This window comes from Thalassophryne amazonica, chromosome 12 (assembly GCF_902500255.1).
Source record: "Thalassophryne amazonica chromosome 12, fThaAma1.1, whole genome shotgun sequence".
Lineage (NCBI taxonomy): Eukaryota > Metazoa > Chordata > Actinopteri > Batrachoidiformes > Batrachoididae > Thalassophryne > Thalassophryne amazonica.
The window spans coordinates 8,229,140-8,243,662 of NC_047114.1; the positions used below are offsets into that span (position 1 = coordinate 8,229,140).

The 14,523-nt window shown below is 38.9% G+C and overlaps 1 protein-coding gene across 2 annotated transcripts in view; it reads right to left on the reverse strand.

The window, feature by feature from the left end:
* LOC117522697 (disco-interacting protein 2 homolog C) overlaps positions 1-14,523 on the reverse strand; it is a 427,709-nt gene that overhangs the window by 78,072 nt on the left and 335,114 nt on the right. For both annotated transcript variants that reach the window (XM_034184153.1, XM_034184154.1), the window contains exons 11-14: positions 7,917-8,040; positions 1,128-1,237; positions 681-783; positions 479-543 (exon numbers count right to left, since the gene is read on the reverse strand). In XM_034184153.1, coding sequence (XP_034040044.1) covers positions 479-543; positions 681-783; positions 1,128-1,237; positions 7,917-8,040 — 402 coding nt within the window. The remainder of the gene's footprint in view (positions 1-478; positions 544-680; positions 784-1,127; positions 1,238-7,916; positions 8,041-14,523) is intronic.

Sequence of the window (14,523 nt, forward strand, 5' to 3'; positions counted from 1 at the left end):
ATTCACACACATGTACTCAGTCTTGCTCCTACTGACTTTCATTCCCCTTCTGTCCAGAGCATATCTCCACATCTCCAGCTTCTCGATAGAGAATTTGGCTATAAACTGGATTTCAAGAAAATTAACTGCTAAATGATTTTGATGTTAATGTGGAAGAAGTGTGTTTGTGAATCATGTAACCACATGGGGACGTGCCACTAAACAACACGTTAAAATAAAAAGCTAATTAACACTTAATATAAAGTATTTTTAGATTGTCAGAGTTTGCGTTACTGTAACTTTCACATTTTGACACTGAAAGTTCAATTTTTACTGCAAATATCAATCATCAGTCTCCTCAACCCCTAATAGAGGTTGCTGATCTTTAAAAACTTGGATAAATATTACATATTAAAGAAATTTATGACAGCGGCCGTTATCGTCATCACTCTTCCTTCTCTGTGAAATGAATGAGCCACAGCGCTGAGGGTTTTCATACCGTCAGGATGGCGTGCCACAATCCCACGTCCTTCTTAAAGTCTAAAACGTTCACTGTGATCTCAGCTGGAGGATGAAAGGGAGAGAGAGAGAGAGAGAGAGAGAGACAGACAGACAGAGAATATCAGACAGAGACAGAGAGCTTAGCTTCAGCATGTTTCACCTTAAATGAAGTTTAAAACAATAAAAAGAGCATTGGGTACCTTCTGTGTAGGAGCAGGACTGTGTGAGGGCCTGACAGTGTGCCAGCATCGCCATCCTGGTCACCGTCACGCCGAGGACACTGCCGTCCTTACAAGTTTTATACTGGACACAAACACACAGAGTACTTACTGCTTTTAACATCAAACACCAAAACCTTTCTGTTTGGGATGTTACGCTCACTGCGCAGAATTCAACAGTTGAACAGCAAAGACATTCTTAACACTAAATCATGGAATTATTCAAATTTGATATGTGCTATGTTGGGATGCACTTTTCAAGAAACATTTACCTTGAAATTATTAAACCCAGCAGAAAAATGTAGTAAAAACCTAAACGCTGGTTAACACAAATCCTGAACAGGTAAAAGAAGTTTACAAAGATTTTCTTGCATGAGGCCTAATGTGACCCCTCAGACTTGCCGTACACTTCGTCTGAATGAACATTACCTCGATGTAGGCCGTGTCCTGGTTGGCGTCTCTGATATGTGGGAACCAGTCTCGGGGTGGTTTGGAGAGGTTTTTGGATTCTGTGATGAACCACAGCAGCTTGGGCCAGCCTGAAGACACACACACACACACACACACACCAAATACATGTTATGGTTTTTGGAATTTCACACTTACTTGTATTTGTACTTTCTTGCTTATTTTTATCTTTTCTTTTTATGTATTTACCTTTTTCCCTGGCATTCATCCTTCTGCGGGAGATGATGGTGTGACACCCAGTTTTTTTTTTTTTGTACACTTTTTCCATTCAATTCAATTTATTTCATTTATATCGTTATGTTGATAATAATTGATCAACATATTGATTTATTCTGCCTTACAGAAACCTGGTTACAGCAGGATAAATATGTTAGTTTAAATGAGTCAACACCCCCGAGTCACACTAACTGTCAGAATGCTCGTAGCACGGGCCGGGGCGGAGGATTAGCAGCAGTCTTCCATTCCAGCTTATTAATTAATCAAAAACCCAGACAGAGCTTTAATTCATTTGAAAGCTTGACTCTTAGTCTTGTCCATCCAAATTGGAAGTCCCAAAAACCAGTTTTATTTGTTATTATCTATCGTCCACCTGGTCGTTACTGTGAGTTTCTCTGTGAATTTTCAGACCTTTTGTCTGACTTAGTGCTTAGCTCAGATAAGATAATTATAGTGGGCGATTTTAACATCCACACAGATGCTGAGAATGACAGCCTCAACACTGCATTTAATCTATTATTAGACTCTATTGGCTTTGCTCAAAAAGTAAATGAGTCCACCCACCACTTTAATCATATCTTAGATCTTGTTCTGACTTATGGTATGGAAATAGAAGACTTAACAGTATTCCTTGAAAACTCCCTTCTGTCTGATCATTTCTTAATAACATTTACATTTACTCTGATGGACTACCCAGCAGTGGGGAATAAGTTTCATTACACTAGAAGTCTTTCAGAAAGCGCTGTAACTAGGTTTAAGGATATGATTCCTTCTTTATGTTCTCTAATGCCATATACCAACACAGTGCAGAGTAGCTACCTAAACTCTGTAAGTGAGATAGAGTATCTCGTCAATAGTTTTACATCCTCATTGAAGACAACTTTGGATGCTGTAGCTCCTCTAAAAAAGAGAGCTTTAAATCAGAAGTGCCTGACTCCATGGTATAACTCACAAACTTGCAGCTTAAAGCAGATAACCCGTAAGTTGGAGAGGAAATGGCGTCTCACTAATTTAGAAGATCTTCACTTAGCCTGAAAAAAGAGTCTGTTGCTCTATAAAAAAGCCCTCCGTAAAGCTAGGACATCTTTCTACTCATCACTAATTGAAGAAAATAAGAACAACCCCAGGTTTCTTTTCAGCACTGTAGCCAGGCTGACAAAGAGTCAGAGCTCTATTGAGCTGAGTATTCCATTAACTTTAACTAGTAATGACTTCATGACTTTCGTTGCTAACAAAATTTTAACTATTAGAGAAAAAATTACTCATAACCATCCCAAAGACGTATCGTTATCTTTGGCTGCTTTCAGTGATGCCGGTATTTGGTTAGACTCTTTCTCTCCGATTGTTCTGTCTGAGTTATTTTCATTAGTTACTTCATCCAAACCATCAACATGTTTATTAGACCCATTCCTACCAGGCTGCTCAAGGAAGCCCTACCATTATTTAATGCTTCGATCTTAAATATGATCAATCTATCTTTGTTAGTTGGCTATGTACCACAGGCTTTTAAGGTGGCAGTAATTAAACCATTACTTAAAAAGCCATCACTTGACCCAGCTATCTTAGCTAATTATAGGCCAATCTCCAACCTTCCTTTTCTCTCAAAAATTCTTGAAAGGGTAGTCGTAAAACAGCTAACTGATCATCTGCAGAGGAATGGTCTATTTGAAGAGTTTCAGTCAGGTTTTAGAATTCATCATAGTACAGAAACAGCATTAGTGAAGGTTACAAATGATCTTCTTATGGCCTCGGACAGTGGACTCATCTCTGTGCTTGTTCTGTTAGACCTCAGTGCTGCTTTTGATACTGTTGACCATAAATTTTATTACAGAGATTAGAGCATGCCATAGGTATTAAAGGCACTGCGCTGCGGTGGTTTGAATCATATTTGTCTAATAGATTACAATTTGTTCATGTAAATGGGGAATCTTCTTCACAGACTAAAGTTAATTATGGAGTTCCACAAGGTTCTGTGCTAGGACCAATTTTATTCACTTTATACATGCTTCCCTTAGGCAGTATTATTAGACGGTATTGCTTAAATTTTCATTGTTACGCAGATGATACCCAGCTTTATCTATCCATGAAGCCAGAGGACACACACCAATTAGCTAAACTGCAGGATTGTCTTACAGACATAAAGACATGGATGACCTCTAATTTCCTGCTTTTAAACTCAGATAAAACTGAAGTTATTGTACTTGGCCCCACAAATCTTAGAAACATGGTGTCTAACCAGATCCTTACTCTGGATGGCATTACCCTGACCTCTAGTAATACTGTGAGAAATCTTGGAGTCATTTTTGATCAGGATATGTCATTCAAAGCACATATTAACAAATATGTAGGACTGCTTTTTTGCATTTACGCAATATCTCTAAAATCAGAAAGGTCTTGTCTCAGAGTGATGCTGAAAAACTAATTCATGCATTTATTTCCTCTAGGCTGGACTATTGTAATTCATTATTATTAGGTTGTCCTAAAAGTTCCCTAAAAAGCCTTCAGTTAATTCAAAATGCTGCAGCTAGAGTACTGACGGGGACTAGAAGGAGAGAGCATATCTCACCCATATTGGCCTCTCTTCATTGGCTTCCTGTTAATTCTAGAATAGAATTTAAAATTCTTCTTCTTACTTATAAGGTTTTGAATAATCAGGTCCCATCTTATCTTAGGGACCTCGTAGTACCATATCACCCCAATAGAGCGCTTCGCTCTCAGACTGCAGGCTTACTTGTAGTTCCTAGGGTTTGTAAGAGTAGAATGGGAGGCAGAGCCTTCAGCTTTCAGGCTCCTCTCCTGTGGAACCAGCTCCCAATTCAGATCAGGGAGACAGACACCCTCTCTACTTTTAAGATTAGGCTTAAAACTTTCCTTTTTGCTAAAGCTTATAGTTAGGGCTGGATCAGGTGACCCTGAACCATCCCTTAGTTATGCTGCTATAGACGTAGATTGCTGGGGGGTTCCCATGATGCACTGGTTCTCTCTCTTTTTGCTCTGTATGCACCACTCTGCATTTAATCATTAGTGATCGATCTCTGCTCCCCTCCACAGCATGTCTTTTTCCTGGTTCTCTCCCTCAGCCCCAACCAGTCCCAGCAGAAGACTGCCCCTCCCTGAGCCTGGTTCTGCTGGAGGTTTCTTCCTGTTAAACGGGAGTTTTTCATTCCCACTGTAGCCAAGTGCTTGCTCACAGGGGGTCGTTTTGACCGTTGGGGTTTTACATAATTATTGTATGGCCTTGCCTTACAATATAAAGCGCCTTGGGGCAACTGTTTGTTGTGATTTGGCGCTATATAAAAAAATTGATTGATTGATTGATATAGCACCAAATCGCAACAAAGCTGCCTCAAGGCGCTTCACACAAGTAAGGTCTAACCTTACCAACCCCTAGAGCACGCACACAGGTGACAGTGGTAAAGAAAAACTCTCTCTGATGATTTGAGGAAGAAACCTCAAGCAGACCAGACTCAAAGGGGCGACCCTCTGCTTGGGCCATGACAGCACCTGACAAAACACAGCTGACAAAACAAATATACAGGAAATTTTTGTATTTTGCTTGTATCTACCCCTGCATGAATGACTTATCAGTCCAATGCGCAAATGACAATATCTGCTGCATTTGTTGCACGTGTACTGTGATGCCTGCTGAGGCTGCCACTGTCACTCCTTCCTGCTAGTTTTGTGATGCTGTGCACTGCAAATGATCAGATCTGTGGGCGGCAAAAAGTTGGCAGCTTCATCATGACAATGCACCTGCCCATTCTGCACAGATGTTTCAGGCCAAATACAACACTGGTGTGATTCGGCAGGCTCTCTATTCTCCTGACATGGCTTCCTCTGATTTTTGGCTGTTCCTCAAGATCAAAATGAGACCAAAAGGGACAATTACTTCAGTTGTGAGAAGCCCAGATGGACACCATTCCAAAAGAGGACTTCCAGAAATGCTTCCAACAATGGCAGAACTGCTGACAGAAGTGTGTGCAGTCCCATGGAGACGAACTTAAAGGGGATTAGGATTTCAGACTCACAGATGAGTAATTGTATTTTTCCACACACAAAGGTTGGATACTTTTTGAATGCACCTTGTATAAGTCAACTTTTTTATTATCAGCTCTTTAATTGGGGATTTTTGTACATTGAAAAAGTGTACTGTTTATTATTGGCATTTATTTGTTATACATTATTATATTTATATAACATTGAATATTTGACTCTTTTACTTCTTACAAAAGTGTTTTTATTTTATTATTTTTTATGCACCAATAACACCAGATCAAATTCCTTGTATGTGCAAACTTAATTGGCAATAAATTCAATTCTGATATTATTCAAGTTTATTTTACAACCCCTGGCAAAAATTATGGAATCACCGGTCTCGGAGGATGTTCATTCAGTTGTTTAATTTTGTAGAAAAAAAGCAGATCACAGACGTGACACAAAACTAAAGTCATTTCAAATGGCAACTTTCTGGCTTTAAGAAACACTATAAGAAATCAGGAAAGAAAATTGTGGCAGTCAGTAACGGTTACTTTTTTAGACCAAGCAGAGGGAAAAAAAAAAAATGGAATCACTCAATTCTGAGGAAAAAATTTTGGAATCATGAAAAACAAAAGAACGCTCCAACACATCACTAGTATTTTGTTGCACCACCTCTTTTATAACAGCTTGCAGTCTCTGAGGCATGGACTTAATGAGTGATAAACAGTACTCTTCATCAATCTGGCTCCAACTTTCTCTGATTGCTGTTGCCAGATCAGCTTTGCAGGTTGGAGCCTTGTCATGGACCATTTTCTTCAACTTCCACCAAAGATTTTCAACTGGATTAAGATCCGGACTATTTGCAGGCCATGACATTGACCCTATGTGTCTTTTTGCAAGCAATGTTTTCACAGGTTTTGCTCTATGGCAAGATGCATTATCATCTTGAAAAATGATTTCATCATCCCCAAACATCCTTTCAATTGATGGGATAAGAAAAGTGTCCAAAATATCAACGTAAACTTGTGTATTTATTGATGATGTAATGACAGCCATCTCCCCAGTGCCTTTACCTGACATGCAGCCCCATATCATCAATGACTGTGGAAATTTACATGTTCTCTTCAGGCAGTCATCTTTATAAATCTCATTGGAAAGTTCCAGCATCATCACCTTGCCCAATGCAGATTCGAGATTCATCACTGAATATGACTTTCATCCAATCATCCACAGTCCACGATTGCTTTTCTTTAGCCCATTGTAACCTTGTTTTTTTCTGTTTAGGTGCTAATGATGGCTTTCGTTTATCTTTTCTGTATGTAAATCCCATTTCCTTTAGGTGGTTTCTTACAGTTCGGTCACAGACGTTGACTCAAGTTTCCTCCCATTCGTTCCTCATTTGTTTTGTTGTGCATTTTCGATTTTTGAGACATATTGCTTTAAGTTTTCTGTCTTGACACTTTGATGTCTTCCTTGGTCTACCAGTATGTTTGCCTTTAACAACCTTCCCATGTTGTTTGTATTTGGTCCAGAGTTTAGACACAGCTGACTGTGAACAACCAACATCTTGTGCAACATTGCGTGATGATTTACCCTCTTTTAAGAGTTTGATAATCCTCTCCTTTGTTTCAATTGACATCTCTCGTGTTGGAGCTATGATTCATGTCAGTCCACTTGGTGCAACAGCTCTCCAAGGTGTGATCACTCCTTTTTAGATGCAGACTAATGAGCAGATCTGATTTGATGCAGGTGTTAGTTTTGGGGATGAAAATTTACAAGGGTGAGTCCATAATTTATTCCTCAGAATTGAGTGATTCCATATTTTTTTCCCTCTGCTTGGTCTAAAAAAGTAACTGTTACTGACTGCCACAATTATTTTTCCTGATTTCTTATAGTGTTTCTTAAAGCCAGAAAGTTGCCATTTGAAATGACTTTAGTTTTGTGTCATGTCTGTGATCTACTTTTTTTCTACAAAATTAAACAACTGAATGAACATCCTCCGAGGCCGGTGATTCCATAATTATTGCCAGGGATTGTATTTTGTTTTTTGATTCCTGGGAAATTCCAATATAAACTCATTATAAGAATTATTAATAACTAATGTGAGCTCCTGTAACAGTATGTCACAGGAGCTCCCACGCTAGTAAAAAAAGTGACATACTCATTTGGTTTGTGTGTGATTCACAAAGCCTAATCCTCGTCCTCATATATAAAATTGCCTGACGATGTTGTAAGCTTAATTCATTTTTTCCAGGATGTTGCATTCAATGCTGATTGTTTACACAGCTGATCGTGACTTCATGAGGATGGTTAATGTCAAACAGGAGGAGACGCGAGCACAGAAACAATTGTCCGTGGAAAAGCCGATCGATAAACGGAGCACTCTTCCTTAATGAGATGAACGACGCTCGCTGAGTGAGCAGAGTAACTCGCTATTTATACATCCATTAGTGACTCACAAACAGTTGCCATCAATCAGCTGCAGATGTTCAAGCTGACCATCTCTCAGACTTTAACCCTTCACTCCAGAACATCAACATGCAACTTTGTGCTGACCTTTGAACTGCAGGATCTCTCCAGTGGGGGTCTTGGGTAATCCTTTATGGCAGACGTCACTGGTCAGAGCCACCGTCACGCCACAGCTCCCCAACAGAAAGCCGATCTGCTGACTGCCTGCATCCTGGAGACAAGATCACATCTCAGTAATTCACTACGCCGAGAAAAATACCAGCTCAAAGAACGGCAAAAAAAAATCACATAAAATAAAGGAAGAAATCAACAATTAGACGTGAACGTGGGCCAATGAAAGTACACATCCTGTGATCCTACCTCAGCAGGAACATGAGAAGAAGAAGTATTAAGAGAGGAAGAGCATTTATTTGTACAGCACTTTCTGGATTTCAAAGTGCTTTAAAAAACTGCACAAATTACATTAAGACATAAAAGGTTAAAGGTCAGGTCAGGGAGCATGTGCTGTGCCGCATTCACCAAACCACAGCAAAAAAAAAAAAAAAAAAAATCAACACCAACAATTTCATGTAATTATGGAACCACTAAATTATAATAATACAACATTTACAAATTACAAATACCAAAATACTCGTAGATGTTTTGGGCCAAAACTGAAATGACTGAACATAATTTCTTGATTTTTGAGGATTCCAAAAATGTTTTTTACCTCATTACAGCATTTTAAAATAGACCAAAGATCAGTTGTTTGAAATATTGATATTTTTTCTTAATTCCTCCAAAATAAATAACCAGCTAAATAACAATGCACCAGTTTCTTAAAAGCGATGCGAGAACAATCTGGTTTAACTCATGTTACACGCAAAAGATGATCAATTAAAGAGATTGAATACAACCCGATTGTGCCTTTACTTTACTTTACGCTCTGATTCTGTGCCATGTAAACAGCAAGTAGAGTTGGACATGCCCCAAATGCATGTGCACAATGCGCTTTAGATAAATGACAGATGTGTGGTGCTCTCCAGTCAGATGTTGTGAATTAGTTTGAGGTACTTCTGGTCAACTTCCCTTTGTGTTATTTAGTAATATTCATTAGTTGTGCTCATATTCTGTAATTTTGTCCAAGGTTAGCTTGAATTCTGGATTGTTGACCTGTGTTTGTGTGCCCCTGCACATAAGAGGTTCAATTGCTCCATGTCCTTAAAACCCCCATTAGAGTGTCTAATAGCTGCCAGATTGTATTAGGTTCTGCCCCGCTCTTTAGCGTTCCGTGTTACTGTGTTTTTGATTCCATATCCAGACCCTTGATGGCACTCTGGACTCCTGTCTTTTGTCTGCAGTTTTGGACTTTGTGGTATGATTACAGTCATACTGTGTTTTGAATAACTCTGCTGTCTAACCTTTTGAAAGACTGTTGATATTGAAAACTGTGGTTACTGAACTCTGTCTAGTTTTCTGGATTACTCTCCTTTTCTTTTTTTTTTACTCAGAAAAGCTGAGGCTGGCTGTTTTTAGACTAATTACCGTGTGCCTGACCCACACCTGGATTTAGACCATTCCTCTTGTGTGCCACGTAGCTACTCTAGCTGTTATAATAACTGCTGCTTAATATTATTCAGAACAATAAGCCCTGCTCCACTGTCCTTCACTGTGGTTCTGTACACTGGGGTCCTTGACAAGATCCATTACTGTTTTACACCTTCACAGAGAATTCCTCAGTTTTCCGGGCCGTTACTCCCACGGGTTCACGTTCAATAAACACCTGTGAGTTTCCCACAATGCACCAGGTCACTGATACATGGGTAGGAATTGAATTACATTTAAATCCTTTCAGGTAAAACTCTAGGGATTATTTTACGAACACACCAAGAAACAGAGATGCTGTCGATATAAAATTTACAGAATATTTGAGCTGAACACAGTCAGCTGTAAATGTTTCACAGCTGCAACTTTTTATTCAAATAAGATTTTGAATTAATTTAATCCTCTGAAGAACAATGTCACTGAAACTTTTGTCCACAGTAATTGGGACAAATGATACTGTTTGTTGCTTTTGGAGGGATCATATTAAAATCACTTCAAGTGCAGTTCCAACATGCTTTGCAAACCCGCCCTCCACCAAAGAAAACCCCCCAACATGGACTATTATCGAGCCACAAAAGTATTTTTTTACTTTTTAAACAGCACCAGAGACAATGTCTTCACTAACAAACAAAAATAAAGACTGAAACTAAACCTAATTGGTGGAGAAAACTACAGCATATGTCCTGCTGCTGATTTGGGCTCTTAATCCCAAAATGCCCTTTCAGACAAAGGCAGAAAACTCCTCGGTGTGTGTGAAGTCATCCAGATGACAGATGGAGGTCTGTAAGACCTGATCCACAGTCTGCACATCATTACAGTTCTTTGTCCTTTCTTTCCACACCATCCTTCTTTCTTTTGCAGAATCTTTCTTTCTCTTTTGCTCTTGCATTATCTTTAGTGTCTTTTTCCTCACCATTGTTCCTTTTTTGTATCAGTTCATTCATATAGTTTCTTTGTTCCTCTCTTTTTCACTGCCTTTCTTTGTGTTTTGTCATTTTGGAATATGGAAATGGAATAAAAGGGTAAATGGGTTTGTTAGCTCCTTCTCAGCGTGTCCTCACTTGAAGTGAGCTGTACCACGTCCTCTTCGGCTGCTCACTTGTTTTCACTCACGGTCGCCACAGCAGATCGAAGGCGGATCTGCATGTTGATTTAGTATAAATTTTACGCCAGCTACCCTTCCTGACGCAACTCCACATTACATGGAGAAATGTGGCAGGGGCGAGGTTTGAGCCAGTTTGTTCAAACCAAGTGCACTAACCACTTGACCACCAGCCCTCCAAGCCATACCACGTCCTAATGACTTTTATTCCAAACTCTGTATCTTATACAAATCACATCTGATGTGATTTGGCACTACATAAATAAACTGAACTGAATTGAAGTGGCATAATTAGCAGTTAGTATTGATACTTCACAACAAGAAGGTCTTGCGATCTCTTCCCACCTGGTCCTTTCTGTGTGGAGTTTGCATGTTCTCCTCTTGTCTGTGTGGGTTCTCTCTGGTTGCCCCGGTTTCCTCTCACTTCCAAAGACATGCAGCTTAGGTTAACTGGAAGCTTTAATCTGGCCATAAGTGAGAGGGTGAATGTGTTTGTTTGTCAATATATGGCCCTGCGATAGGCTGCCGTCTTGTCCAGGTTGCACCCCGCCTCTCACCCAATGACTGCTGGGATAGGCTCCAGCTCTCCCGTGATTCTCAACTGAAATAAGTGGGTATAAATTATGAATGATTAACTGAAACGATTGGTGTTAACTATCTGATGTTGCCAATATGATGTCAAAGTGACACTACAGATCATTTTTCTATTTTAGCTATTTGACGCTTGTGCAACACACCCGTCTGGGATGCTCTGGTGGTTGCAACCAATGAAAAATACAACGCAATTCAAGTTTGAACGAAATTAGTTAGGGAGTAATGTTGCCTATTCTTGACCACGGAACATACACCATTCCAGGTGACATGTGAGTTTCTATCCAACCCCCCTAAACCGCAATGCTTGTACCAGACTTTCCAGTCCAATACAGACTTCACTTCATTCAAGATAATTTGGGGTAAAATCAAGTCTGGTTTCTTTCCTTATTGATGAACGTGAATTGTAGTCAGCAAGCTGCCACCTCTGTAAAGAATGTGCCGCACTGTATTGCTTTGATTGTGCTCAGCCTGTCAGAGACCATCAAATATCCAAAAGGACTCAAAATAAGCTATAACATAAGTCATTTTTGACTGACGCACTCCAGTGGTGGGCACAGTTCCACTAATCCGCTAATTATCAAAGCTAACTTTTTTGCTAGTGGATTAGCTTTTCAGCTAACTTCAAAAACCATCAGTGGACCAATTAGCTTCCACTAAATTTAGTTCCGCTAATTTTTAGTCCACTAACATTTTATTTTCTGGCATAATAAGTAAAGCTAAACGGTCAAAAACATTTGTAAACCCTGAAATCACGCGTTAGTTCTTCTCTGCTGTGTTTTGCAGCAGTCATGCAGCTGTGAGTAGCTGAGCTCAACCCAACCCCAGCAGAAGGAGCCTGGCTGCTACAACGAGGGAAAAAAAAGAAAAAAAAAGTCATTTTCATTGACACCATACAAAGCCCCTGGCGTGAAGCAGAAGTCATGAAAAGCAAAGCAGGTTTGACTTATGGTTTGTTTTAAAAACTAAACTAATTCCGGACGGTTTATTTATATTAACGTTAATTGTCATTTTTACCAAGTGAAAATATCACAAATATCTTTTAGTTTTAAAGTAATGCCCTAATTCTAAATGTTTGAGCATTAAAACTCATAGATGCCCAGAGGTATTATGGGAAATTGAGCCTCCCAGACTAGGCTTTAGCGTAAAAGAAACTGTGGTCTTTAATCCAGGCTTAGGTACAGTACACAGGTGATCAAACAGCGGAGCAGAGGTACAATCAGGGTTAGGCAAAAACACAGTCATGGTCGAGCAGGGTTCAGAGGCATGAGCAAACACAGACATTAGGGTAGAGGCAAATAGCAACCGTATGACATTTTGACGCATAGAAACGCATAGAACACTGCCATCTACTGGATGGCAGCGTAAGTGTAAATAGCATCCAACTATCATATGGTTGCCATATGGTGCACTGTATCAGTCAGACTTAAACAGAATTTTCAGTTTTGCAAAAGCCGTTTTTTTTTTGTTTTTTTTTACAAATGAAAAAAAAATTACATATTGACAAATACAGATTTATTTGTAAAAACCAACACACTAACTTAACTTATGTGTTTTTTTTTACAACCAACCAGTGATGAGAAGGCTCAATTTCCCATAACGCAGCTGTTTGTTTGGTTCATGCTGTACCAGTCAAAGTCATTTACATGCACTCTGCATAAAAACTGCCAATCCTCTTCATTAACTCTAAAAATAACATAATCTATAAAGGAGGCCAATGTCACCTTTCTATCTGATGCCTCCTTCAAATTCTTCTATTACTACTGCAGTGCCCATAGGAAGTTTATATTCCTATAGAAAATTGGGAGCCAATAATAAAAAAAACCCACCATCAGATCAATACAGCATAATAATGCCAAATTTGACCAACAGACCAATTGAACTGTAAGTGTTGTGAAATGCCATCACCAGAGAATGCATCACTTTCAAATGCCACCAGTTGTAATATAAATAATAAAAATCATACAAAATGATTATGAGTAAAATATTTAGTACAGTGCTTTAATTTTCCTTCAAAATATATCTCGTTATTTTTGAAGGAGTGAAAACTGAAGGAAATCAATTGTAATGCCTGAAAGAAGTTTCTCTAGGAAGCAATTTTGCCATAAGGTCAAGTGGGAGGGGGAAGTGTTTGCTTTTTAAATACTTGAAAGAAACCAGACTCATCAACAGGATTTAGTGATGCTATAATGGACTGATGCCACACGTGTCAAAATAAAGCCATGTAATGTGGAGTTGCATCAGGAAGGGCATCCAGCATAAAACCTGTGCCAATTCAACATGCAGATCCACCATATATATATATATATATATATATATATATATATATATATATATATACATATACATATATATATATATATATATATACATATATCAAATTTTGACAGAAATCGGAAAGGAAAGGTTTTGCAGTACAGAGACACCATGGAGGGTGCCATCTTGGGAGTACTAATGCTACAATGTCAAAATAAATATTTAATGTCAAAATAATGGTTCTGAAAATTAATCCCAAAAATTGTCATAAGCACATCATCGTGCCATGCACAAGCCATATCCAAAAGCTGAGGTCGATTGGACAAACAGTCAGAGATATGCAAACACACATACCCACACACAGACATTTCTTAATTTATAGGTAGATATAAAGTCTGTCTGGTCAAGGTAGGTTTTGTGCTCGGAATTAGGGATGGGTATTGATAAGATTTTATCGATATCGATGCCATTATCGATTCTGCTTATCGATCCAATTCCTTATCAATTCCCTTATCAATACATCTTGTGAATTTTCTGTGTACTAAAAGTAGGCTTTATAGGTTTTCTATGTCAACAACATTTTAAATTGGTCACTGGATCCTTGATCTCTGGACATAAATAAAACTAAATAAAATCTGTAGTTTTTGTCAAAAGCATTTCCTTTCAGACATTTTGGCATGAATGTCTCTCCGTACCTCTGAGCTGAGCTCAGCCGGCTGCTGCACGTCTGCACAGGACGTCTCATTTTGGGAGGAAAAAACGTTTTGATCGATAGTTTGTTTGGATTACAACGTTCATTTGATTTAAATGTCATTTCGGTTTGAATTTATTAATTCCGACTGGACTCTACTGATCTCACTTGACTCAGCAGAGAGTTGCGCAGCGTTTGGAGCTGTGTGAACAGAATGGAGGACAATTCTCGTTTCTTTCTCACACGATAGGAGTCCCAGTTAGTGACTTTAATCTGCACAAAAGTGACTCACGATTGACATATTCAGGGATGAAAGTGGTGGAAAAAAGAAAAAATCTGTAACCCAAAATTACCCCCCAACACCACCTGCATGAAAATGTTTGAATTCTAGAAGCTCTGAAATACAATCTGGGACTATTCCAGACAATAAAGTGCAGTGAGTGCAGCATCCATTTAGTGAGAAAAAAAAA